At 41.2% G+C, this 25,412-nt stretch overlaps 1 protein-coding gene across 6 annotated transcripts in view; it reads left to right on the top strand.

Moving 5' to 3' along the window:
- Positions 1-383: 383 nt before the first annotated feature.
- The window catches only part of LOC119171824 (rho guanine nucleotide exchange factor 11-like), a 150,416-nt gene continuing 125,387 nt past the window's right edge, over positions 384-25,412 (top strand). For 3 of the 6 annotated variants that reach the window (XM_075892452.1, XM_075892450.1, XM_075892449.1), the window contains exons 1-4: positions 399-538; positions 9,634-9,743; positions 14,813-14,911; positions 22,346-22,425. In XM_075892452.1, coding sequence (XP_075748567.1) covers positions 9,679-9,743; positions 14,813-14,911; positions 22,346-22,425 — 244 coding nt within the window. In that variant the 5' untranslated portion in view covers positions 399-538; positions 9,634-9,678. Of the gene's footprint in view, positions 539-9,633; positions 9,744-14,812; positions 14,912-22,345; positions 22,426-25,412 lie in introns of all 6 variants that reach the window. The other 3 variants (XM_075892451.1, XM_075892453.1, XM_075892454.1) reach the window with 3 other exon arrangements.

Raw genomic sequence — 25,412 nt, 5'->3', positions numbered from 1 at the left:
CATTTTTCCTGACTTTATTAAACCAATCTTTGAATGAACTGAACCATCGAATCAAACATTTCCTAAAGTAAACTGTCCGCATTTATTATTTGTAAAAAATAGCCATGCTTGATTTCTGTATTACCAACATAACGTAGAACTAATTTTAGCTAATCAAAAAGTAATTAAAAACTGAAAATTTAATGGCAGTAGTTTTGTGATTAGCAATCTTTAGGTCCAAATTTTTCTCCAGAGCCCGTACTAGTTCTGTGATTTCAGAAGTTTTGGTTTCGGAACGAAGTTTCACTTTGGCACAGAGGAATTCCTCCTTCCTCCATGTTCAGGCGCTTCGTTTGGCCCAGTTTGACTTCATCTCTCCAGCAGCGGATATTTCCCAGCATGCATTTCGTGCATTGCTCGTCAGCCATATTAGTCTTCATGGCTTGTGCATTGGTTGTTTATGGAAAGTTTGTTTGTGTATACGACTTGAGTGCAGTGGGATTATGTGATTACCCTTGATACTTGGAATAATGGATATATCTCCCGGCCTGCACGACAGGTGAGTTAATGTCGCGTTTCACGCAGTTTTGCGCTTTCTGCAGTCAAAAGCGCTGATGTATTGCTTTGCCCTCGGGTGCGATCGCTGGGGGTCGATGCAGATGCCTGCGATACCGAGCGATGACAGCTGTTTCAAATCGCCGGATTACATCGCGCAATACGCGTGCTCAAGCCATCTGTTCGAGTCCCAAGTGAGCGTTCAAACGGAGCGTGATCATAATCAGTCCGGACACAGCAACCGTCCGGAGACGCACGGACGGCCTTTAGGGTGTGTCTATCCGCGTTCTTTGCGCGCCATGAACAGCGATTCACGCGGTCCTGAATGGATTACAAGCGTTTTTACGGCCCGGGAACAAGTCTGCATACGCCAAGCATCGCACAGAAGCAGTCTGATGAAGTGCCTGAGCACTTGTACGTGAGCTGGTTAGGCCTAACGACAGAGGTTCGCTTTCGAGTCGGTCAGCCCATCGTCGACGAACAGGACATTTGGAAGAGGTGCCACTGCGGACACCCGGCAGCAATATAGGACTACAGGCTTTCCCTCACAGAGCGCCTTTCGCCCACGGCCCTGAGGTCTGCGGGAGGCACTTGGGCCGCGTACGGGACTCCCGTGGGGACCCCGTCGCTTCGCCCGAGGGGTGGGCGCCGCTGCGACCCTTGTCATGCCAGCTTTGAATGGAGATCCGAGCGGGTTCTCGGCTGTGCCGAACGCGGAATTCGGCCCACGCGCGAGGCTCCGGGCGCGGAGCGAAACGGAAGGACTGCGCCCCGATTCCTGTTGCGAGCTTTCCGTTCACCCGGCAGGGGCGTGTCTGCACGGACTGGTTAATCTGTCCTTGTCGAACGGTGTGTCGTCGCTGGGTCAACCGAACCGGCGGCAGCGGAAAGTGCCTGCGACGGCACGACTAATGTTTTGCGGTGGTAATGTGTACCACACTGCTCATCAAAACGTTGACTGCGTGCGCGTGGCCACCGTACAGTACACACATTTGTTCGAAGGAACTGCTGTTAAGTGTGAATGTGCATACACCTGGTTCTCAATTCGTTCTTTGGTCGACGGTGCTCAAGATTGCTCATGTTTCCTGGTGCGGCACAAGGCGGGCTTCGCCTTTGCTCCACAAAATCACTGGTTTAGTAACAAGACGTCATTTCACCATCTCATTCATAGCTATGAATAAAATCGTGTTGGTGTGGCGTAGTTAAATTTTAAAATGAAGCTCCCACGTATTTTTCACTGCAAGATTACGTATAGTTCACTTTTCATGCGATTGTCACTTGCAGGAGCGTATCATCAGGTAATTAATGTTTTCTGTTTGTTTTGTTTTCGCCTTGTATTCTCAGTAAGGGTGGGAGGGCTGTAGGCAAATGTTAACCAGCGCCATAAATCCCAAACTTTGACACAAGTACGGCTGCCAGAAAACTTGCAGATCATGCAGACGACCTGCCAGATAAGAACTCGTTTGGCACGCCCAGGTAGTCCAGGGCCAAAAGTACTTGTCCTTTATTTTATATAGTTTTTGCTGCCTTTTCTTTACCACCGTCTTGTTTCTTTATAATAAACAGTGTGCCATGACCATTAGCCACAGTTTAAAGGAAACGAATTGCTGTACGATATACGTGGTGCAAATCAGACTTGCCTAAATGCTGTCCTTATGGAACTACTGCTTGTGGACCCATTCACTTTACTATGACATAGAATTAATAAGCAAAGGTGGGGCCCACATATTATGTATAGTTCTGAGAGAGTTGTCATTCACATCTGGATCATAGCACAAAGTGTAGGCGTTGCAGTGGGCTTGTTCACTACAAATAGATGTAGAACAATCTGTGTGTAGGGGGAATATCAAACCAAACATCTCTGCTTTTGTGATCTGCCAAAGTACATTAATGCAGGCAAACTTGATCATGCTTATTCGATATGTATACATTACCTTGATCTTGTGGCACAGTGTATATGGTCATCTGCCTGTGCAAGTTGTGTTCTCGACATCAGGAAAGAGTAATGTTGATAGCCTTCCCATAAGTTTTCTTGAGAGGAAGGGTGGTTATGCGTACAATGTGCCATAATTCTCAAGAGATAGCCCATCCAAAAATTGGGCCAAACTGGATAACAAGCAAAGTGGTTTGAGTTGGGTGTTGTACAGCAAAAAAAAAAAAAAAGTGGTTACTATCATTCTCCAACAGAATGTTGATATAAGGTCCCTTTTAGTGTGCGGGATTTACCTCTTTTTGTGATTGTATTACAGCTGCGCCAGATTCCAGTAGCACTGTATAGAGAGAAGTAAGCTAATTTTTTCAGGCTTAGGAGAAAATTGCAAATAATTCATTACAAGGGCTGGGTTTATTTTTTGTACTTCTTGTATCCTTGTGTAGCTCAGGAAAATTTCATAAATCCAGGACGGTGGTCAGATACACATTGTTAATGATTGAAATTAACAGGTCACTAGCAATAAGCACCTGCCACAAGCCAGTACTTCACTTTTGCTGCGTGCATATAGGTGTGCGATGTCTTAAATAAATTGTACAGCATGGGTAGAGCAAGGGTAATTGGGATGAAATATTTTTTATTTCATGATTACGTCACTCCACAGATTTGTACACTTCTCCAGCAGTGATCATAACTTTTTTCATCGCTTGAAAACTTATGTCTCCTTTGATAAATATAATATAATCAGAATAAGAGACCACCTCAGGATTCCATGGAGATAGGATACGCATGTGCAAATTTCTTTTTAAGTGCAAAGCACTTCTTTACAAACTGAGTACTTTAACTGTTTTCATCTCTAGATCTGTCTGTCCATATGTCTACATCTAGATACTCTCGTGGTTCTCTCTTTAACTTGACATATATCAAAATTGACATTTGAGGAATTAGTCTATGTCGAATGAAGTTAACAGGTTTGATACGACTAACAGGACATGATTGTCGGATACGTCATGAAACCAGGTCACGTGTGGGGCATGCTGACCTACCGTGGCCATTGAAACATGGGTATTTGCCATATGTAATTCACAGTCTGCGTTAACTCGTGACCTGGGAGAAGAGACTTTAGAAATTTTTACTCGGTAAAGAGGCAGTGTCGCAGAAAATCTACTGCCAGCGCTGGCAGCATTGTCATTGAGTCGAATGGACACAAAGATTAAACTCATGGCATCAGCTCAAATGCGAGCCCATGTATTCGCAAGGCAGTCAAGTGTATTGTACCACGGAGCCTTGCCAGCTGGTGCTTGAAACTACTTTGGAAAGAGACCTTGTGGAAGCTTGACATTGGGGCAGTTGCAGTTTTGGCCATCCACTTTCACGACAATAACATTACTTAAGTACTTCTTTGACTTAGCAAGCTATTCCTCTGGGCATTGTTCATGCCCAGAGAAGTACGTGACAACTGCCGCTTATGATGTGCACATCATCGTACTGTAGTGTGCATTTTGTTTTGATAAGACTGACGACTATACTGTCATTGTTTTGCTGTACTATACTGATATACCAGAAAAACAAAACAATTAACAAAAAAAACATGAGACTGGACACGTAATCAGTGTTTATAAGACTTCGTTATCATCAGTGTTTATAGGGCTGTTGCCCATGTTTTTGCACTATTGCTAAGTTGTAGTTACTGTCACAATATTTTTTTTTTTTGTATTTCACCTTCACATACTGTCTCACTTTTCTAGTCTGTATTTTGCTTACATGTTCATAAGTTGAACTGCATTTATATTATATTCAATATTTGCCTAAGTATGTGTAGATATATATGTATATATATATTTATAGCGTATTATCTGTACTGCCCACCTTACACAATGCCCCACGAGGGCTCTGTAAGGTACTATAAATAAAATAAAAAATAAATAAATGTATTCTTGTGTGTCATTATGGCACAGAACAACAATGCCACACCGACTACATTCCATCTAGGCCTTGTTGACTTTTGTGATGAAATCTGAGAGGCAGTGTTACATCAAACCGTAAGCTACCCTATGTGTGCCAGTGTAATCAATGTGCCCGGTGCACCCACAATACTCAGAAAGCTACATCAAGTGCAAGAAGGCATTAAACTGTCTCACAACACGAGGTGTTGAAGAAAAATAAAGCAGAATAGATTTCTAGTGGCTTACTGCTTTGCATGAGGACACTAGATTAGACCTTTGGGAATCGCCTAATGCTTTGTCATCAAGTAGCAGCATGCTGAATGTTAGTTTTCTGGGGCATGAATTCTTGATGTGAGTGAATCTGTTGCCCACTAAATTTCACAGCTGTTCTAGTGTTAATATTACATTTGTGTTATAATGTGACACTTATTTGCTTAATATATTGATACTCTGGCTAGATAAATTATTCAACGCCCCTTGTAACACATATGAATGTAGCTAGCATGTTTCAGGTTATTTTGCTGAATTGGTTCGTTTTTGTCTCCGTTTCATTGATATTGCCAACTTCTGTTTTCATCTATTGCTACTCATAGGTTCACACCCTGGCAGCCATGCAGTTCAAATTTACTTTCTGCAGTAATCGCAGCTGTTTTGAAAATCTTATCAGTCTTCAAAAGAGGAACTGGAACATCACTAGTGAAAACTTTTTTCGTTATGCGTATACTACATAATTTCTTTGTCTCCTGGGAACTTCCCTGTCAGTTATTTTAGTAAGACAGTAAAATGTAACATAAACTTCACAATAAAAAGATGCTATGCAATACTAACATTATAAGTCCTCCTTTCTCACTATTTGTAAAATGCCCTACCACTCCACTGAAGGCGGAACGTGTAGCCTAGCCTCTTGCATTATCAGCGGCATAGATATTGACATTGGTGGACAAAGTACATCTTATCTCACCTTGCTATTGCTACTGAGATGCATATTTTTTTCCAGACAGTTCCTGCTTGAAATCCGAACTTGGCCAGTGGCTGTGAAATTGCAGCGTCTCACATGCAATTATACCTGTTAAGACCTTGGTTCTTGTTGTGGTCTATACAGGGGTGATAGATGCCAAGTTTCTAGAGAAAATTTGTAACATCTAAACAGTACCAGAAACCTAGTAAAAGCTACTCAGTCTGAAACCATCCACTGAAATTTATGTTAAAAATATTAGTTTAATGGGATAGTTAAGTGCTCTGAAGTCAAATGAGGCTATACTGAGTCAGTTGAGCACTAAAAGAATGACACTGCTACAATAAAGTTTGCTAACATACGTGATTCTGGAGCTGCATAAATTATAAAGGCAATCAAAGCCCAAACTTTTTCCTTACTTTTCTTGTTTTTTTTTCATGTTAAATGTTACATTTTAAACATGACAACTGTTTTTTAAGGGTTGTACCTAGATTTTCTTTATATTATCTTAATATATTTTATATATTATGTTTTTATTGCAATAGAAAATAAACGAAGGAGTTGTCACTGTTACTTGGTGATGGCCACCTATTACCACTTGATTGTGACAAATAAAGAATTAAAAAAACAATATAGCATATATACATATATACAGGCGAGTACAAAAGTTCTCATGTGGGCAGTACAAACACGTAGCCGTCACGCTAACTTTTAACCTCGTGCACTCAGTAGTGATCACAAGTAATTGTCATATTCTCATCACCTGTTTTATTGATCTCTTGTCTCGTTGTTCTGAGTACATTATAATTCGATGTTTCACAGTGTAGGGAATGGAGACAACATTGAAAGGCGCATGAGTCTTTATATGTTATCCTTGTTTCTTGCTCTGTGAAAGATGAAATTGTGCCACATGAACTCCCCTTGCTGCTGCGCCAACTCAATCTAAGTGGACAACCTTGTGAAGACTGTCTCAACATAATGATTCTGTGTGGTTCAAGCTACCTTGAAATAGTGTGCATGAAAATGTTTTAATATATGTTGCCGCATGTTGTGAAGTATCTTTTTTTTTTCTGTGTTAGCCATAATGATGCTTCTCATGAAGCTTTAACGAACAATATAGCCTGTGAATAGCATAAATGAGTTTTTGATAAGAAGTTCTACTGAAACTTTTTTGTTTATTTTCGTTTTGCGAATCCCATTATTCTTAGAGAATTTGGGCCTAACAGAAACCGTGGGATGAAAGTCCACCCAGCTATTCCTTTTGCAAATGTTTGTCAACGTTTGCATAAAGCGTTCTCAACAGCTCTGACTTAACTTGCCTGTCTTCATTCTGAGGAGTGGTTGCTATTCTACGAGTTTCCGCTATTGATTAGTAAACCGCATTGCTTGAATTGGGAATCCTTTGGGCTAAAGCCAGTCTTTCGTCAGATCTTAAATGGACACTGATGTGAAAGAATAAATTAGTTCAGTTCTGACTTATAAGTTCTACTCTGAAAAAGTCTACTCTGATTAATTTCACCATTATAAGTTCATAATTTGTGTTAATTTCTTCAGGTGACATCATAGATTTTAAAGTGGTTTTTTTTTCGTTGTTTAAACTTATTAACATTGAAGTCTCTGCCCCTCGGTGGACAATGTGTTTCACTTTTACTGATTTGGGACTACATAGGCCGTAGTAAACACTATTCAAATCTACAAAGTGGTAATGATCGGTGCAGGAACTTAAAGGTGGTGTCACCGTTCTCATTTTGTTCGGACACATTTTATAGCTTATAAAACATCTTGCAGCAAGCATTGGGAGCTTGTTAATGTGAAAGAGTAATTTACTAATAATAAAAATTATCTTTTTGGTGATGTTTTAACTTGTCTGAAATATGAATCCAGTCTAAGATGCCTTCCTTGTTTGAGCACTGTGGACATCCTTCATATTTTCCTGTAATACTATTTCTTGCATGGGTTGTTACTGCATTAGTTGCACAGGCAACTAAGGCATGCAAAAGCAATGGGGCCTCAATTTTGGAATGCATTATCTGAAAAGATGCCCAGAACATGCATCCTATTTTGCAACAGTGGCATGTGCATGCTCATTTTCTGTAATTATGCTACTATATTTAGGTTTCTTAGTTATCTTTCAACAAGCTTTGGAATAAAGTTTTTACATCTCCATACCAAGTGAAGCCTTTTCAGCCATGAATAAAATTGTTTTATTGACATTAATACTTTGATTGTGTAGTTTCATGGTAATAGGCTCATGACTGTGGCATACCAATTAAGTCATACATCCACTTAATGAAGGGCATCTACTTGTATATTAGGTATCACTCAAATGGTAGTCTAGTGGCATTTGTGCAGGAATTACTTCAAGTTGTAATGGCAGCCTGAAGACCAGGAAAGCAGCTACCCTATGTAGCATCTACTCGTTTGTACACACGCCACATCACAGCAAAGGCTGTCTTGATATGACAATTAGTTTTGTTTGGTTCTATTCCTTTTCTATCATCTTATCTTTTAGCTGACTGAGGGAGCGAGTGCTGAAAAACAAGAATTGCAAAAACCTTCAACTGCGGAACCGTCATACAAGCACATAAGAATTGCTCGGGTTCACTTATTGGGCTCACATTACTGGTCAAACTGTGGAAAAATTTGCTTAAAGGGTCCCTGCGACACTTTTTGAGCATGTATTTTTTATCGGTTCTTCTGGTGCTGTGGAATGTGCCGATATCGATGCGTATATGGCAATGCCGAAATCGACAATTTTATCATTTTAATTAACTGGACAGACTACCTCGATTTCAGACTACGGCGACCCACATCGTCTATTTTTGTCGTAGGAAGTGGCATCGTGTCATGTGACGTGATGACAAACACCGTTTGCTTTTGATTGGCTTGATGCGAGAAATAGCGTGCATTATTCATATGGTGGTAGCTAGGCCATACGAGTGAATGTTATAAACAGCACAAACCTTTTTTTATACTTTCTCAGAAATAAATCATTCTTGTTTCTAAATGATGTATTTCCAGAAGAACGAACGCAGCACTTGGCCTGCGAACTAGGCTATGGTTCTCCAGCAACTAAAAATAGAAACGCATGCAACGTTTTTAGTGAGCCAAAAATGCGACAGGCAGTGGGTGCCGGTGTTGCCGTATAATGCATTTTGCATGCAAGACGAGAAGTGACCCCGCTCAAAGCGTATGTGTGTATCTTACACAGTGTAACCATGAAAGCGTCTGCTACCTGACGCACGTGGTTTGTAGTAACCATGCTAACGACGCCATCAAAAGGAGCGGTAGCGTGGTGTTGTGTGAAGGCCACAATGAGGTGACCTTTCCGGAATGTCTTTGTGAAACGCGCGCTGTGTTTGGAAGCGGTCTTTCATGTCAGCAGGCGAGTGAAATGTGAAAGAGAATGTTTCTTGTCGTCTGCTCGAGTTTTGAACTTTGAGGACTCATGACTTCACTTTCCGTGCACCAATTTACATCATAATGTTGCATTCATCTCACTAACCATCACTACACGTGTTTCGGTGCTAAATAAGGCTGTTCCAGGAGTGTTGCAAGGCCTCTTCAAGGTTGATATTACTAGCAGTTGGGATTGTGAATCTTAGACAAAACATATTTCAAGCCTAGGTATGAGGCTGCATCTGTATTGTCTGCTTTTGTGCTCTTCATAAAAAGTAAGGATTTAGAAGATCGCAGCATAGTCTGGTTTTTATAGTGCTTGCATTTTGTTCAGAGAATATTAAGGTGCTATAGTGCCATGCAAAGATAAAATCGTTATTCTGTAAATATGAGAGAGCAGAGAAAGCATTAACACAAGTCATTGTGAAGCATCATTTTAGGAAGGAACGCAACTAGGAAACATTCTGTTACGTACATTTTTTTTTTCTTTTTTGAATTCACGTGTCTTAAGTTTTAGATTCAGCGAATTCAGCACACAATGTGATGCACTAAACTAATGTCACTAATTAAATGGTGATTCCTGATAGCTAATTATTACAAAGACAAAATGACCAGCATGGAACTGTATTAGTATGCTTGTAATAGGAATGAACCAGTCACTCAGTCACCTATTGTGTAGCACAAATTTTGAAACCTTGCAGTATTTGTGCAGGCCTAGCTTGTTTTAAGTTCTTATAGATACCTTACTTTGCGGGGTAGCTTATTCTTAGTTTTTTCACTACCTTTTTGTGCGTCAAAAAGGATTTTAAAACTGTATATTTCATTTCCGACTGTATGAGCTTATTAAGTAACTCCCACTCTACAATCAGTCAATTCACAGGTACACTGCAGATGAACAATATGAGTGGACTTGAATGCTTGTTGTCTTGGATCGAATGACAAGGGGCTCTATGGCACCGATAACTATGGACAGGCTCAGGTAAACATTGCAGGCTACACTTTTTTTTGTCGTTAAAGTTCGCCAAGGTTTTCATGAGTTGATATACTCAGAAGAGCGGTGGCAAAAGTTGGATTGGGAATGAGGTGCATTTATGAGTTCATCACTCTGCTGATTTTCGCCAATGCAAGCTGCTTGCCTGTCTCGACGTAACACCGTTTGACTATTGTGCTGCACTGCTCACACAACCCGAAAGATTTCTGGTTGCTGCAGCACAATGTGCAATTCGTACTAACAACACTGCCCTAATTGCAGGCTAGTTATTGGTGTAGTAACATTAAACGTCAAAAATACTCGCTTCGAGCACAGTGTATGCATATATAGATTTAGCTTGTTTCGTCCAGTTCTTTTCACTTGTGGCTAGAAAAGAGCAATGTACATTGTGAATAGGGATAACTGAACTTTGTGCATAGGTAATGAATGTTCAATTTTCTTAAGTGTGTTAGGTATGTGTGCTGCTGATGACTTTGGTGAAGACGCTACTTTGACAGGTCATTCGACATGCCACGTTCCAGAAGCGTCAAAAGTATATCTTTTTACTTTTTTAGTTTATTTATAAGTTTACGAGGTGCTGCCTTCGTAGTTACCTACTTAATACCACCTGTAATTTATAAATACTATAAGCTTTTCAGTTGGAACAACATTGACCACACTCATGAGGAGAAGGTTAATTGAGTTAATGAAAAGCTAATTTAAAAATATATATATAGTTACTATTCATTGGCTAATGCAGTGTGCTCTTGTCTAAAAACTTAAGCAGATCAGTGATGTGCAATTTTTGTTAAACTGCAAATTTGATCTGTCATGGTAGAAACAAAGTTCACTTAATCAGTTTAAGTATGATAGTCAAGATATCAGCAAGAGAAGAGGCTCATGTTATTGAGCACACATCTCTGCACAGTCAATTTTTTAAAGCAGCACTGAAAAAATGACTTAGCTTAACATATCAAACGCAAGCAATAGCAGGAAAATAAAAAGCGACTTAGCTTAACATATTAAACACAAGCAATAGCAAAGATATCAACTTCTAGCATACAAACCAATTGTTTTACCAATATTAGATTATGCCACTATTATCTGGGGATCCTTTCACTAAGACCAAATTAGAAAAGTGTGAAAAAAAAGAGGAGCACATTTTGTATATATTAATTCTTCAAGGATTTTCGTTACAGACCTATTGAACAGATCAGAACTTTCACCCTTACCATTAACGTTCTGTAAATCAAAGCTTAAGTTTTTTGTACCAGCTAATTAACGGCCAATATAAAGTAAGCATAGCCGATATTTTTTCTTTTTCTTCTGGCTACTTTATCAGACAGAGATGTGATTTTACTATAACTTCGTTTGCCATACACAATAGTTTAGGTATTCATTATTTCTTTGCACCATAGTCTAGCGGAGTAAACTAAATAACACGATTATTTCAGCACCCTCATTGGCATTGTTTTCAGCAGAAGTAGAAAGTGCTCTTACCAGTTCAATAGTATTTCATGCTGTATGAATGCTTGTATGAGTGTAATTTTTTAAATTTTATCTTCTTGTCCTTGGCAGTTAGTATTCACTCCACACACATTGTATAACCCGTATATATTATATGCCGACGTACTTGCCATTTGTACTACTCTGATAAAATAACCGAATGGTTCTTGCAGTATCTGTAAATAAATAAATGAATAAATAGAGAGATGCAGTGCGGTTAAGGACAGTAAAGGTTCAGCTGGTGGATAAAATATTAAGAAAGGCATAGAGTGGAACCGGCTCATGCAAGACAGACATAATTAGGAGACCAGCACTGGACATGAAATAGGCTGACATCATTAATGGCATTACTGCATTTCTCTGCGACTCAAAAATTGCATTGATTTTCTGTGTAGTTTAGACTGCAGGGCAAGTTATGCAGCTTTTAGTTCATTAAAAAGAATGCTAAAGAGGAGTACTAAATCCGTTTAAGCATATTCTTTAAACCAATGTTCTAGTAAGCACTGTCACTTACGGATTGTTTACCAGAAAGTGAAATGAAGGAAAGGTTAAAATAAGCGGCCTTACTAGACAGTGTGTTTGTTTTTTATAGGTGTGTGTAACAGTCAGGCTCCTGCCATGTATGAAGTGGTTTGCCACACCTTATGTTGCTTTGAATTGATTAATTAAGAACTTGTTAATTAGCTTTGTTTAATTACTGACTTAAGGGCAGTCATTTATATAAAAAGTTGTAGTCCAGGGCAATTTATGGTGCAAAATTGCAAAACCTTCGTGTAAATTGCAAAAGCTTCATGTAATTTGAGATATGCATAAAGTTCCTCTCTAGTAAAATAAAAATAAAACGTCACTTATGCAACAGAGAAATTGACCACGCCTTGCCTACAGGAAACGTGTTTGCTCTGTTACATCAGACCAAAAGTTCCTGTGATCAGGAAGTGAGCGAATTTCGAATTAAAGCATGCCGTGGCACTACGTTGTCATAGAAACTGGCAAGTCCTCGTACTTGCTCCGATAGATTGTTTTACCCAGTGATGCATCAGCTGCACTGATTGCACTAAACTGCACTAAGAGGTGGAGTCTGCTTCATTTGTCCATATTTTGGTAAAAAATTTGTAACTTTCACCGTGCATATACCAAGACATAGTTTTTGCAAGTTTTTCTGAAGGAAGGTGCCAGAGATCCATATGCATGGTACCACTAACTTCGAGGGGTCATAGGACTGACACTCAAGGTCTGTGTTGTTCAAAGGTCACTATCACCGTACAATTTCAACTCGCCCATTCTGCATAATCAGTTTTCTAGTAAACCAGATAGTGAGATTACATTGTTAACTTCAATACAATAGTTTTTAATTGTTGTAGATTGAGTTAGAGAACAGTAATAATTGGTGTTAGTACAATATTTGTACTAACACCGTCTGCTTTTGGAGAACACTACAAAGTGCATGAGTGGTACTATTTAGTTACTCACGGAGGCATTTGGCTGCCATGCTTTCGTCATCTGGGCAGTGTCTCCCTGGATTTCTTAAGCTGTATCTGACTATAGCAGAATAAAAATATTGTGGAATGATATATCTACCCAACCAAGCTCTAAAATTTTTATAACGTGTCATAGCTACTAGTACTAGCCTTAATCATTGGTGAAGAAAAGCTTTAAGGGAGTATTTATTGGCTCAGCAGTGAATGGTTATGTGGATTTACCATGAATCGGGGGTAGGGCAGAGGGCTCTGTTTACACAGGAAAACAGGATGGGACAGCAAAAATGCCCATTTGTGTAATACCCTCTTTACAGTTAATTCCTGGCAAGTGGCATAAGTATATACATGGCTTGTGATCTACTTGTGTACAGTCAAACCCAATTGTTCATTAGCAACAAAAAGCTTCAAGGGAACAATTATGTTTTGTCTGCTTAACAAGGAATGTGGATACATGGCTAGTGATGTAACATCATGTAGAAAGACAGTTAGTTTGGTAAGTATGAGACATTTAAAAATAGTATGAGTCATAATCTTGCATTATTTGCAAACTGTTATAAGTTATAATGCAGAATTATAATGCAGAATCTGATTTAGTGATCTTAATAGGTTTATTTACATTCTTTCTTGCTTTTTAATGTTTCGTTTAGGCTGATGCCTGCAACGGTAGCAAGTTTAAAAAAGCTGTAGCAGTGCTTCGGCATGCACAGGCTCATTGATATGGGCTCTAATGGGACTTCAGAATTTCATGGCTTGGAAAAGAAAAAAAATAGAAATGAAATGCTGGTCACTGACTCGGTTAGCACTGGATGCAGTGGCACTCTTCCATGCAATCGGCTTCAGGGGAAATCCCCTTGTAAGGAAAGCTTTGGGGAAAGCTGCTGAGGAATATGCTTATGAATTTAATTTTTACACTCGGCACAAATGAAACTACAAGGATACTTGATGTACAAAAAACTGAAAGGACACTTGATGATCACACGGGTACGTGTGGTCAGGTAACAGTGTGAGAACAAACTCTTACACCATGGGTCAGTCTTTTAGAGAGGGTTAGGGTCGTGTTTTCAGTGCATTTCGATACTTCGCTTTTTTCAATGCGTGCACTCGCTCTGTCGTGCGTGAGCCACCGAAGTTGCACTTTTATGCTGTTTTTGGAAATCAGCGACGCACACTTATTTAAGCACTTTTTTGTGACAAATACCATGCACCAGTTTTCTCTCGAAAGGCCTCGTGTTTTTCCTTATAGATGTTAACGCAGAATTAGTTGTCTGGCACCCAAACGAAGGGGAAATCACAGCCACGAACTTCTTCTCAAGCAAAGCTGTGCAGAGTATTGGTATCTGCTCGGCTTCCCGCACGTACTTCTACTGGCGCCCACTAGGTGGTTATTAGTGGTGCCTCTATAGGCGGTGTACTAGGCGTGTAGCAAAACTGCTTAATTGATGTGTTTGTTTTTTATGCCTGGTTTGGTGGAGATCCAGACGCATTGGTGCATGCTTGTGCAAGTTTTTCTGTGTATGTTGTTTTTGTGAGAATAAAGTCTTCAGTTGTGAGGTGGCAATCAAGTTGCATCCTTCTCATTTTAGTGTATTGGTTGTCTTGATGGCAGTGTGTGCAAAGGTTGAGATGAACCAACTCATCCTGTTAGCTACCACACTTCCATAGATGAAATATGTTGTGATTTTAAGTTTTATGTTATTGTTATATTGACACTAAGCAAAAGCAGATGTTCTGCTGTGTTTTTCACTTGTTTTCACTGTGTTTTCACTTTCACCAGCCATGCAAAGGTTTTTCGCTATATTGATATGTTCTATTCCTAACTTATGAAGTGCATATATTGATATGGTGTTTTTGGCATGTTCTCAACTGATCCTGACTTTTTACTTATTGCAAGCATCTTCTAAAGTGATGTGTTTATGCCTGAAAGCGGTCCAGCTTGGCTGTCGATGTGTCTGCTCCATATGCGATGCACACACATTTGCCAGCTGTAAGCATGTTGTCCCCCGCATGACAGGTTGAACGTGGCGGGTGTTGAAACAGTGTTGGAACGCTGTGGCGTTTCACTTGTGTGACTGTTCGCGCTTGTGTTTTGTCTAGGTGCCACACCCGGTCCACTCACAGGCACAACTCGGGTGCTCGCACACGCGCGAAAAACAAATCGTTAGCTGGATCCACTGCGCTCGCAGGTGCAGTGCGGTAAGGACAGCTCCTCCCACCATTTGCTGCCTTGCTTTCTTGTGTATGTTGGCATTGGAAAATGAGGTTGCTTTAGCACTCCAATCACGGCTTGCATGTTGCTGCTCACGTGGTGCTAGTGGCGTATGCAGCAGTTGCTCGCTTCGCGTTCAGCTTGTCACGTGCTTGTAAGCTCCGCCATGTCATGCCAGCTTTGGTGCACATATGGTTTCTGACTTGAAAGACACTTTGTGCTGCTTGCTACTGATTGTCTGGCATGTTTTATAGTCATTCTCTGTGGGCTAAGATGTTTATTTTGTTATCGGGAACAGCTTGTCGCTCAGTGCCAAATATAAACATATTGGTATTGTCCAACTATATACGTCCCTTGAAGCGGCGTGAAAGCATTTGCCAACCGCCTCTGATTGTTTCAAATGGCTAGTGTTTATGGGGATTGTGTATTTATTATATTGTCCAATAATGTTTAGCTTCCACTATGTACTGCAGTGTATCTGAAGGTAGAGCTATCTTTCAAAACAGCGGGTAATAGCAGTACTGTCACTTATAATACATCCTTTTAGGTTCATGCATAAGTAATGTAACTTTGGGATTCATGTAGGATGTATATTTTATAGATTGGGTAGCACATACTACCAGGCTGAAGTCATTAGTATTGCATTGACCTGTGGTTATCTTTATGTCATAACCTCCCGGCGGTAGAAGCACAGTCTCAGTGCTTGGTCTACACGCATGCGGTGGAAGGAGGGTGATAAGGCTTGAGTCGACCTACGTGCACGATATTGCTCGAAGCTGACGATGATGATGTTGGATTGGCTGGAACGATCTCATATGTACCATCAGTCACCTGGTGAATGACGCAGTATGGTTCAGTGTAGCCTGAGAGCAGTTTTTGAGAAAGACCTACACGTGGAGTGGGTCACCATAGAAGGACAAGGGAAAGGGAACCCGGCGAAAAGTGTACATTTTGATGTTGAGAGTCGTAGAGCTGTTCTTGGTGCTCCTGTGAGGCCTGTAGACGTTTACGGGGGAGTTGGCGTGTGTGGTCAGCTCGCGCGATGGCTTCGCCGAGATATTCAGTGACCGAGGGCAGCAAGGTGTCAAAAGGTAGGCCAAGTTCTTCGCCATTAAGTGTACGCCATGTGGTCAAATTGCGTCGTTGAGAATAGTTGGAATTAAAGTGAGGAGTGGAGGGACGTCGATAAAAATGCTCTGCAGAGTAAACCGGTAGAACAGGATGTAGGCCGAGGTTCAATAATTCTCGACGAACGACGGCTTGTAGCAGTGAGATAGTGGTCGGGGAAGGCTCAGGCATTGGGAATGGATTGGCTACTGGCTGGGCTGCCTCGACCTCTTTACGAATGATGTGGGTGAGGTTGTCACACCGGGAGACCTGATGGAAGGCGTCATTGCAAGAGCAAGTAGCCTCTGTGTTCGGCAGGTGCGTGATGCCGTGGGTGACGCGGTGGGCTTTAGCCTGTTTTAGACGGTGGCATGCTCGTGATAGTATTAAAGAAGAATAGGTTGAAGGCATTGTGAGCAATCCCTTTTAGGACATGATTAACTTTCTCCTGTTCCTGCATGCGATGCTTGGCCTTGCTACAAAGGGTCATGACGTCAAGAATGTATGAGACATACGATTCAGTAGATGTCTGGGCGTGCGTGGCGAGAGTCTTCTTGGCAGTAAGCTGACGACCCAGATTAATCACCAAAATGAATCTTCGTTCTCAAAAGATCCCAGCTTGTGATTTCAACTTCATTGGTTTCGAACCATGTCAGCGGCCTGCCATTCAGGTAGAACAGAACATTCGCAAGCATGAGCGTGTGATTCCAGCAATGAGTAGCACTGACACGCTCATATTGGTACAGCCAGGAGTCAACGTCCATGGTACCATCAGCGGAGAAAGCGCCAGGGTCCTGCAGGGGCGGGAGGGTGACGTAGGTTGTGGACTAGTCTGAAGAGGTCGATGGTGATGAGGTACTAGCTATCAAACTAGCCTAGGGGTCCCCAGTGTTGCGATCTCTGCACGTCTTTATCGATGTACAGGAGTCGTCCACCTCAACCAATAATGTTACGGGTTGGTTATTTAAGTAATCGGAGTACTGGGTGAACAAGATGGCACCAGTCCAACAACAACCAGCAATCGTCGTCTTTTTTTTTTTTTTTTCATGCAGCAAGGCTGTGGCAACTCTTCTGTATCAATATCAATTGCTGCTCCCTTTCACCCACCATTCTTAAGACAAATCCAACGCTGCTGGAGTTGACCCATACTAATGATTTTAGAATATGAGAGGTATATATGTATATATATGCATATATCAGAAACATGTGATTGACTTTTTTTTTTTTTTTTTTTTTGAGGGGCAGTTAGTAATCCTACCTTTCTAAAGCTTGTTTGTTGTACACACACAGCACACTACTGATGTTGTTTATCATGCTGTTTCAATGATGAAAAAAAAATTGGAGGTGGGTATTATATCAACAGCTGTCTTTGTGATGACCTGCAGCTCTCAAATGTGTTATGAAACTGCATGGGTGTGAAGACTTAATAAAAAGCAAACTAAACGCTTTATGCTTCTGTGTTATTTGTTTAGGAAGAGTCTCATTTTGAAGGTGGCATGTGTGCATTGTGTATAAAATGGCACGCTGTGTTCTTGAAACAGTGGTGGATGGTGTCTTTTATGCTACAAATGTGCTGGTCATGGATAGAGTGCATGGCCATCTGTGGTTCTGGTGCACATCACCCACATCGTCTGCTTTTGCTTTTTGGCACTGTTTTTGTCCACTGGAACATGTATATTTTTAGTACTAGTAGTGCTTGTATGTAGCATGGCACTGCACATACACACATATGGTTGCTTGTGCTTTATTTGCTGGAAGGGTTGCTTGTCTGCGCATGCTATTTTGTGGAAGGTCTGATGAAGTGCTGTGTAAAATAAAGACAATCATGATGGTGATATTCTTTCTTCGTGTGTTGTGTTGCTTAGGTGTTTATACAGAAGTGTTTATTATGTTGAACAGTGTTTGCAGTCAGTTTGAAATATAAGGTGGGGAGAAGAAGCCAGCCTAACTAGAGGATAGCTTGAAATAGTTCATACATAAGCTGTGTTGTTAGTATTAGGTAGAGTGATAGCAGACAGCTTAGATGCTTGATTTAAGTCACTTATTTAAAGTTCAGCTTCATAACATTTACTTACAGTATTAGTTTGGGACATTGCTATGGCTATTCAGTACAGGGATAAAAAGTCATGAAATATTTCTTGACATAGTTTAATGCAGCATCCTTAATAATATATAAAATATCTTGTGAGCCGCTGTTACATTGTCATAAATGCAACTTCAAGATGAGCATTCATTGCATACTGCTTGAAAAAGTGATATCGCTTCCGGATTTGAGAGATTACATTGCATTCTGATAGCAAGAAGCATGAGAACATGAACAAGCTCCAGAAACCGAAAACGAGCCTGTAGGTTTTTCCTGTATGCAAGCAAGGACACTCGGCACAAAGTGTTGGACACAACAAACATTTTACAAGATATCTTAATTAGCTCCTAAAGTGTGCTTAAAGGCTCATTCTCATGATCAAGACCCACCACTTATGCAATCAACACTAACACCAGTCTGTGGGAAGCTGTCTAGAAGTTTTAGTGATGTTAGACCATATGAGAGTGACATGCAATGAGCAACGTCCAACCCATAACTCTGCTGCACCAGGCAAGCCAAGAGAGCATTAGCTGCGAATCTGCACTGGTTTTTCTTGCCTTGTTGATTAAGTAGGCAAACTTGCTCACACTTCATTAGCAAAGTGCTTCTCGTTGTTGCTCTAACCTGTGAAGGCGATGTGAGAAAATTTGTTTGTTTACACAGTTCTTTGTTTTAGCATAGAAGATTATTTTACCAGTATTAGTGAGACCAGATAATTGAGACCACCTGAAGCTACTAAGGTGCACCAGGGAAGCACAGAATTGTTTCAGAAATATGCTTCTGGGCTGGTGTTAATTCTCGGCAGAGATGCAGTTTCAAATGGGTTGCCTTTTTAAATTTTTTTTTCACCACCAAATATAGACGAAAATTATTGCGGTTACATGAAGCGTCGTGAGATGTTGACACAATTTTCCAGCAATCCAGTACTCCACAAAGATCTTTTGGTATGCCGGTATTACATGCATGCTAATATTCGTTATTGCAGTATTTTAGCCAGGTTTGAAGGCATCGCGACAGTTGATCACATGAGTGCGCAGTAGCTGACAATGCAGCACTGCATGCATCATAGATTTGTAGGCCCTCATGTTCAAGTCTCCTAAAGAGTGATGTCATTGTCAAACTCAGCAGACGACACCGATAGTCACTCATATAAATAAACCACAATCTAATTATTTTGCGAGAATATGCAAATCTTGAAATGTGTGCCATGCTTTCTAGAGCAATAAGAAAGATTTGTAACAAAGAAAGCACAAGTCACAAGTTTGATGGCACCACCCCTTTAATCATGTACCAAGCAGCCCAGTTAGGTGCACATGATGTTGTATCAATAACCTCAGTACCTCAGAGGGCAACAGTCATGTTACTTGTTTATGCAACCAGGCCTAATTGAGTTTATTGTTAGTAAACCTAGAGTGGTGTTTGAAAACCATTGATGTGCACTATGTGCTGGGAAAAGGCAAGTCCACATGGCAGACAGGGAGACTTACTTAAGTTTACAAGAGAAACACATTTGACAGTGTCATTTCTTTGTACAGTACATTCTTTGTACTATGAGACCACAGAGAAATGTCGTTAATGAAGAACAAGCTCCAGAAACCGAAAACGAGCCTGTAGGTTTTTCCTGTATGCAAGCAAGGACACTCAGCACAAAGTGTTGGACACAACATTTTACAAGATATTTTATATCGCTCCTAAAGTGCACCTAAAGGCTCATTCTCGTGATCAATACCCATCACTTGTGCAAAAAACATCGACACCAGTCTGTGGGAAGCTGTCTAGAAGTTTTAGTGATGTTAGACCATATGAGAGTGACATGCAATGAGCGACGTCCAACCCATAACTCTGCTGCACCAGGCAAGCCAAGAGAGCATTAGCTGCGAATCTGCACTGGTTTTTCTTGCCTTGCTGATTAAGTAGGCAAACTTGCTCACACTTCATTAGCAAAGTGCTTCTCGTTGTTGCTCTAACCTGGAACCTGCAGAGTTGTAAATGAGCTCTTTAAGACTTTTCAAACCCGAATTTTTTGTTTGCTGATTTCGCAGACTGAATAATGGATATTTAGTGCAGTACGAATGATGCCAACACATATGCCTAGCCTGATATTTCGCAGTGGATAAAACTAAAAGCAAAAAGCAAAAAAGGGCCTGCCATCAACTCCAATTGCACAGGATTGGGTGTCTCACTTTCTCCCACCCACATTTTTTAATATTTATTCATGCCATTAGAATACATGCCAAAACAGGAGTTGCTCAGTAGGGCAAAAGTTAATCATTTTCAAAAACCAATTCAAGGGGAGAAGAAAATTTCACAAAATGAAACTAAGAAAGTAAAAAATAAATGTAAATAAAATTCTAACACTCAATACATACTTACAGCACAACTCAGCAGAGCGCAGGTGAGTGAGTGCATTTGCATAGCTCAAATCAACATTGAAAACGGCATTAAGTAGAAAAGTACATTGACTGAAGCAATGCACCCTCAAAAGCTTTAACATCGTTACACAATACAATGTAATCCTGTAACATCTTTCATGTATCAACAGTGGATACAACAAATTTTTAAATGTCTTGTGTTGTACATGAGAGTTTTTATGTGCTTGCTGCCTACTAAACACTGCACTGTTGATGGCAGAGCTTGAAGGACCTGCTCAGTGCAAGTTAGTGCCCCATAATGCCCCATTTCATAATGACCGATCATGCTGTCACCATAGTAACAAACAACATAGTACTGAAAATAAAGGAAATTGGCGAGACAAAAAGAATGCACTGAAATAGGAAACATGTACCTCTCGGATAACACTAATGTACAGGACACTCAAAACAATTAGGGGCGTGCAAATAGTATATTTTAGAGCCATATCAAATACAAATATGAACAGAATACTGTTCGGATAGGTTTCAAATTATAGGCAACCATTTTCTAAGAGTTCTAGAATTACATCTTGTTTTATTCGAAAAAGATGTTCAGAAACTTTAACAATCACGAGAGAGCATTACTATTACCCTTAATTGACAAAAATTGGCATAATTATGTGAAATAAGATAAGCTTGCATATATTAGCGACTAGAGCATTCAAGATATTGTGTGCAGCAGCTACTTCAGTTTTCTAGGCAGTACTTTGCCACCAGCTTTTACATAAATCTGAGAGACAAAAACTGAACTGCGTTTCATCAATCAACATTATCATAAATCTCGTGAGGATGATGGTGGACTGAGGACATGTTGCAACACTGCATTTTAAAGCAATATCACCTTCATCCAGTGATGTGCACACTATGAGTAGTCTCACTAAAGCGTGGTCAGCTTGCTTCTTTGCAATTCTATAAAAAAATAACTTGAGGAAAGTGATCTCTCACAATTCTAATGTTTGATCTTTTAGGGCCATTTCGATTTGTCCTAGCCATTCAAAAACTATTGGGACAGTGTTCGGTGTTTTTGAATATTTGCACACCCTCTTAAAAACGTGGTTGCACATGAGAGCACACAGTTTACAAGAGGAACTTCCGCATAGACGCACCTTCTGTGCGCATTTTTGGATGCTACGAGGCCGCAGCAGCCTACAGTGCACTTATCGTGTTTTGTAGTATCAGCGTGCAGCTATTTGCCTTTAAATAAAAAATGGAGCTAACAAACCACATCTCAAACATGATTTGGTGGCAGTAATGTGATTAACTGTAACTTTGTTCTTGAGCAGTTATGGGTGAACATTTGACTACGTCCTTTACATCAGATAGGCATCTGGTAAGCGCCACTAGTACATACTAATTCATGTAGTGAATTATTTGCACATTGAAAACACAAGTATTTTGATATCGATGCTTTTAAATTTGTTAAAGCCGTTTTCAATTATTAGTTTACATTACCTACAGATGAAAAATAAGGGCCTGCAAAGTTTAAGATGGCCCCTTTAAAATATATTACTGATATTTATATATGCGTAATGTCAGCAGGAGTCGTAAGCAACTTCGGGATATTTGAAGACTACAACAATCAGATCAGACCTGCCGATGAACTCTTCATTTGTTTTGGATACTATGCAGGTCCTGTTCTTGCGATTTCTGAATGAATGTGCCACATAAAGGGGCACAGTGATTTAATTTGCTTAAGAACAAGCCCCCCCGCCCCTTCCTGTTCCAATGAAAAAGTGAGAGGCAAAGTTTTTGTGTCAGTGTCCTTTTAATGCTCGAGCGGTTAAAATGGGTTCCACTAAATATGCGTTTCTGGTGCGCAGGCTGGGCAGCTTCAGCAAGGGTGATGCACTGCCGAAACGGGAGGAGCTACCCCACACTGCTGACGGATACGACACCCAAGGTGAGCAGGGGTGTGGTTGTGTAAGTGTGAACTGACCTAGTGTTACACTTTAGGGTTCCTTGAAAGTAAGCTTAGGTCAAGTATGGGTGTGACAGCAGACGCTTGCAAAATAGTGGAATGTGCCATCAAGTGCATTTGTGTAACCTGTCACTTGCTGTAATATAGGATTCCAATTGTTCTATAGTTACACTTACATATTTAAAGGTTACTAGAGCCCCTGAAGGTTGTGGTTTAGCTGTGTCATTTTGTCAAACATCTCATTAGCGAAAATTATTTGGCAAAAACTTTTAATCGTACCAGTGTTCTCACCTGAACAAAATAATGACCTTAGTGTTATCTGGTAATTACCCAACTGGCAATTTTTTGCACCAGTAGGTGAGTAAAATGTGTTATTCACTGCAGTATTAACTTTGTAGGTCTCTGGTTAGGTTCTGCATTGTCATGTGTCCCTTTTAGCATTCATCATGTACACTTCTCTCTTAACCCAGAAACATAAAGGGTGTGAACTGTATGGATTCTCGAATACCAGTTCCAAATGAATTTTCACAATGGTGCTTTCGCAGATCCCCTGAGCAGCATCCCATTTAAGGAGTACTGACACAAAATTAGTGAATTTCTGCTTTTGCTCTTGTTAGTGGCTAGAGAGTTGTGATTTACGGCAAAGAAACTGATTCACCTAGTGTGACTCAAATGTGTTGAGTGTATTGAGTGTATATGCTTGTGTATTGTGATTGGTAGTTCTCGATTTTGAAGAGTGCTTTTTAGCATTGTGGGGTACTCGACCTTCTCGTGAAAAAAATGGTAGCACATCATTGCAAGTACCAACGACGTCACTGGCATTATGATGGCAGGCAGTGGTACCTAAGAGGAAGTTGCAGAGCTGGATGTGGAGACGGAAGAGAAACTTGACAGCAGTTTGTTATAGTTTATACATGACTAGCATTTCGCGTAGTGACGGAGCTTGTTGGTTCATTATAAGGAGTGTCTTTTTCCTGGATCTATAGATGGGGAATCTGTTTAAAGTTTAAGGAAGTGGAAATATCTCCAGCCACAATCTTGGAGAAAACCTGACGTTTCGACACCAGCTTGGACCCTTCCTCAGGGGTGACTGTAATGGTCAGGGAAGCGTCGACGCGTCTTGTCATAGGCTCAGTCTTTTCCTTTCTCTCTCGTTTCGAAGATCGTGCACATAGATCGGAGGCATTGTTTCCAGGGTTTTATGTGCCAGGACTCGAGCAAGAGCCTCCTTTCCAGATTTTCCGTTTCTATGATAAAAGCGCCGCCGAAGTCAATCTTATGGTCGTGCTTCTCACAATGCTCTGCAAGGGCACTGCGTTGCACCTCCATCTTCCTGATGTCGTTCTTGTGCTGGCGTATTCTTTCCGGGAAGCACCTACTCTTGCCTATGTAGCTCACTGGACATTCCGCACACGACACTTTGTATACAGCCCCCGCAGGGGCGCCTGCGCAAGTAGGCGTTTGGTGTGTAGCGACACCACGGACCCGAGCTAACGGGGGAGTTTCGGCTCCCTCCCACGCCTAGCCGTGCGTGGCTTTGCCGTGTCCGGGGAAAAGGGGATCCTGGGGGTTGAGCCAAAGCTGGGTGATTGGACCTTGAAGGCCCCCCGGCAGAGGCAACACACCTCTTTGGCCCTGGCTTCACGTAGACGGCACCCCTGGGCTGACCCACCCAGGGGAAATCGGCAGTCGCCTTTTCCTATCTCTCTCTTCCTACATCTTAGTCTTTTCTCGTCTTTAAATCTGTCCTGTCTTCTTCTCTCTTCCATTTACTTCCGAATTTTCATGGCGGCAAGGGTTAACCTTGTGTAATTACTCAACCTTGAGTAGTTATATTTGGTTATAGTGGCAATGTACGGCTGGCGTCTGCAGCCTTATGCTATTAAGTGCTTCAGCGTCCCCTGGTTGGACTCCATGGTGGGTGGTCGCCATTGCTGCCGAACAAAAAGTACACTACTATGGGAACACCTGCATTTCCCCGTCTCCTAGATCGTCTCCCGCCTAAGAGGGGACGCACCAATGACATATCAATTTTCAGCCAACCCAGACAATGCTTTCCCAAATTCCATGTTGTGCACAGCGAAAACCCAACAAAACAAGCCAGAGCAATATCTCCATTTCTTGTTGCTAAATCTCTGACAGAGGTCTATGGCCCAGGATACAAGGTTACACAGATGGCTAGCGGAGACCTTCTCCTTGAGCTGCCTGAAAAACACCACTATGAAAAACTTGGCAGTCTCGTAGCATTTGGTAATATCCCAGTATCTATTTCACCTCATAGATCAATGAACACCTCACGCGGAGTTGTTTCAAAAGCAAACCTTCTTGAAATATCTGAACAGGAACTGCTTGAAGGGTGGAAAGAGCAAAATGTCACAGATGTGAAACGAATCGTCATCAGACGAGACAACAAAGAAATACCTACCAAACATTTAATACTCACCTTCGCATCTAGCACACTGCCTTCATCTATAGACACAGGATACATCAAACTCTCTGTCCGTCCCTACATTCCCAATCCAAGACGGTGTTATAAATGTCAACGATTTGGTCATGGCTCGCAGAACTGCCGGGGTCAGGAAACTTGTGCAAGATGTGGTAGCCACGGCCACCCATCTGATAACTGTGTTACTACGCCTCACTGCGTGAATTGTGACGGGGAACACGCCGCGTATTCGCGTTCATGTCCTAACTGGAAGAAAGAAAAAGAAATAATTACTCTTAAAGTCAAAGAAAACATCACATTCAAAGAAGCAAGACGAAGAGTGTCGCCATTTTACGGCGCAACATATGCTGATGCGGCGCGTCAGGGGGCAACGCCGCACCAGCCCTCGCCACCCCTTCGGCCTGCACAGAGCGAGCCGTCAGCTGTGGCACCTGCCCCCAAGGCGGCTGTAGCCCAGGCTACACCGCCTACTCCCAAACAGAGACTGGAGACTCCAGAGTCTTCGGGTCTCAAGGCCTCCCCT

The sequence above is a fragment of the Rhipicephalus microplus genome, chromosome 4 (assembly GCF_043290135.1).
Source record: "Rhipicephalus microplus isolate Deutch F79 chromosome 4, USDA_Rmic, whole genome shotgun sequence".
NCBI classification, from domain to species: Eukaryota; Metazoa; Arthropoda; class Arachnida; order Ixodida; family Ixodidae; genus Rhipicephalus; species Rhipicephalus microplus.
This window is presented reverse-complemented; position numbering and strand designations above follow the sequence as displayed.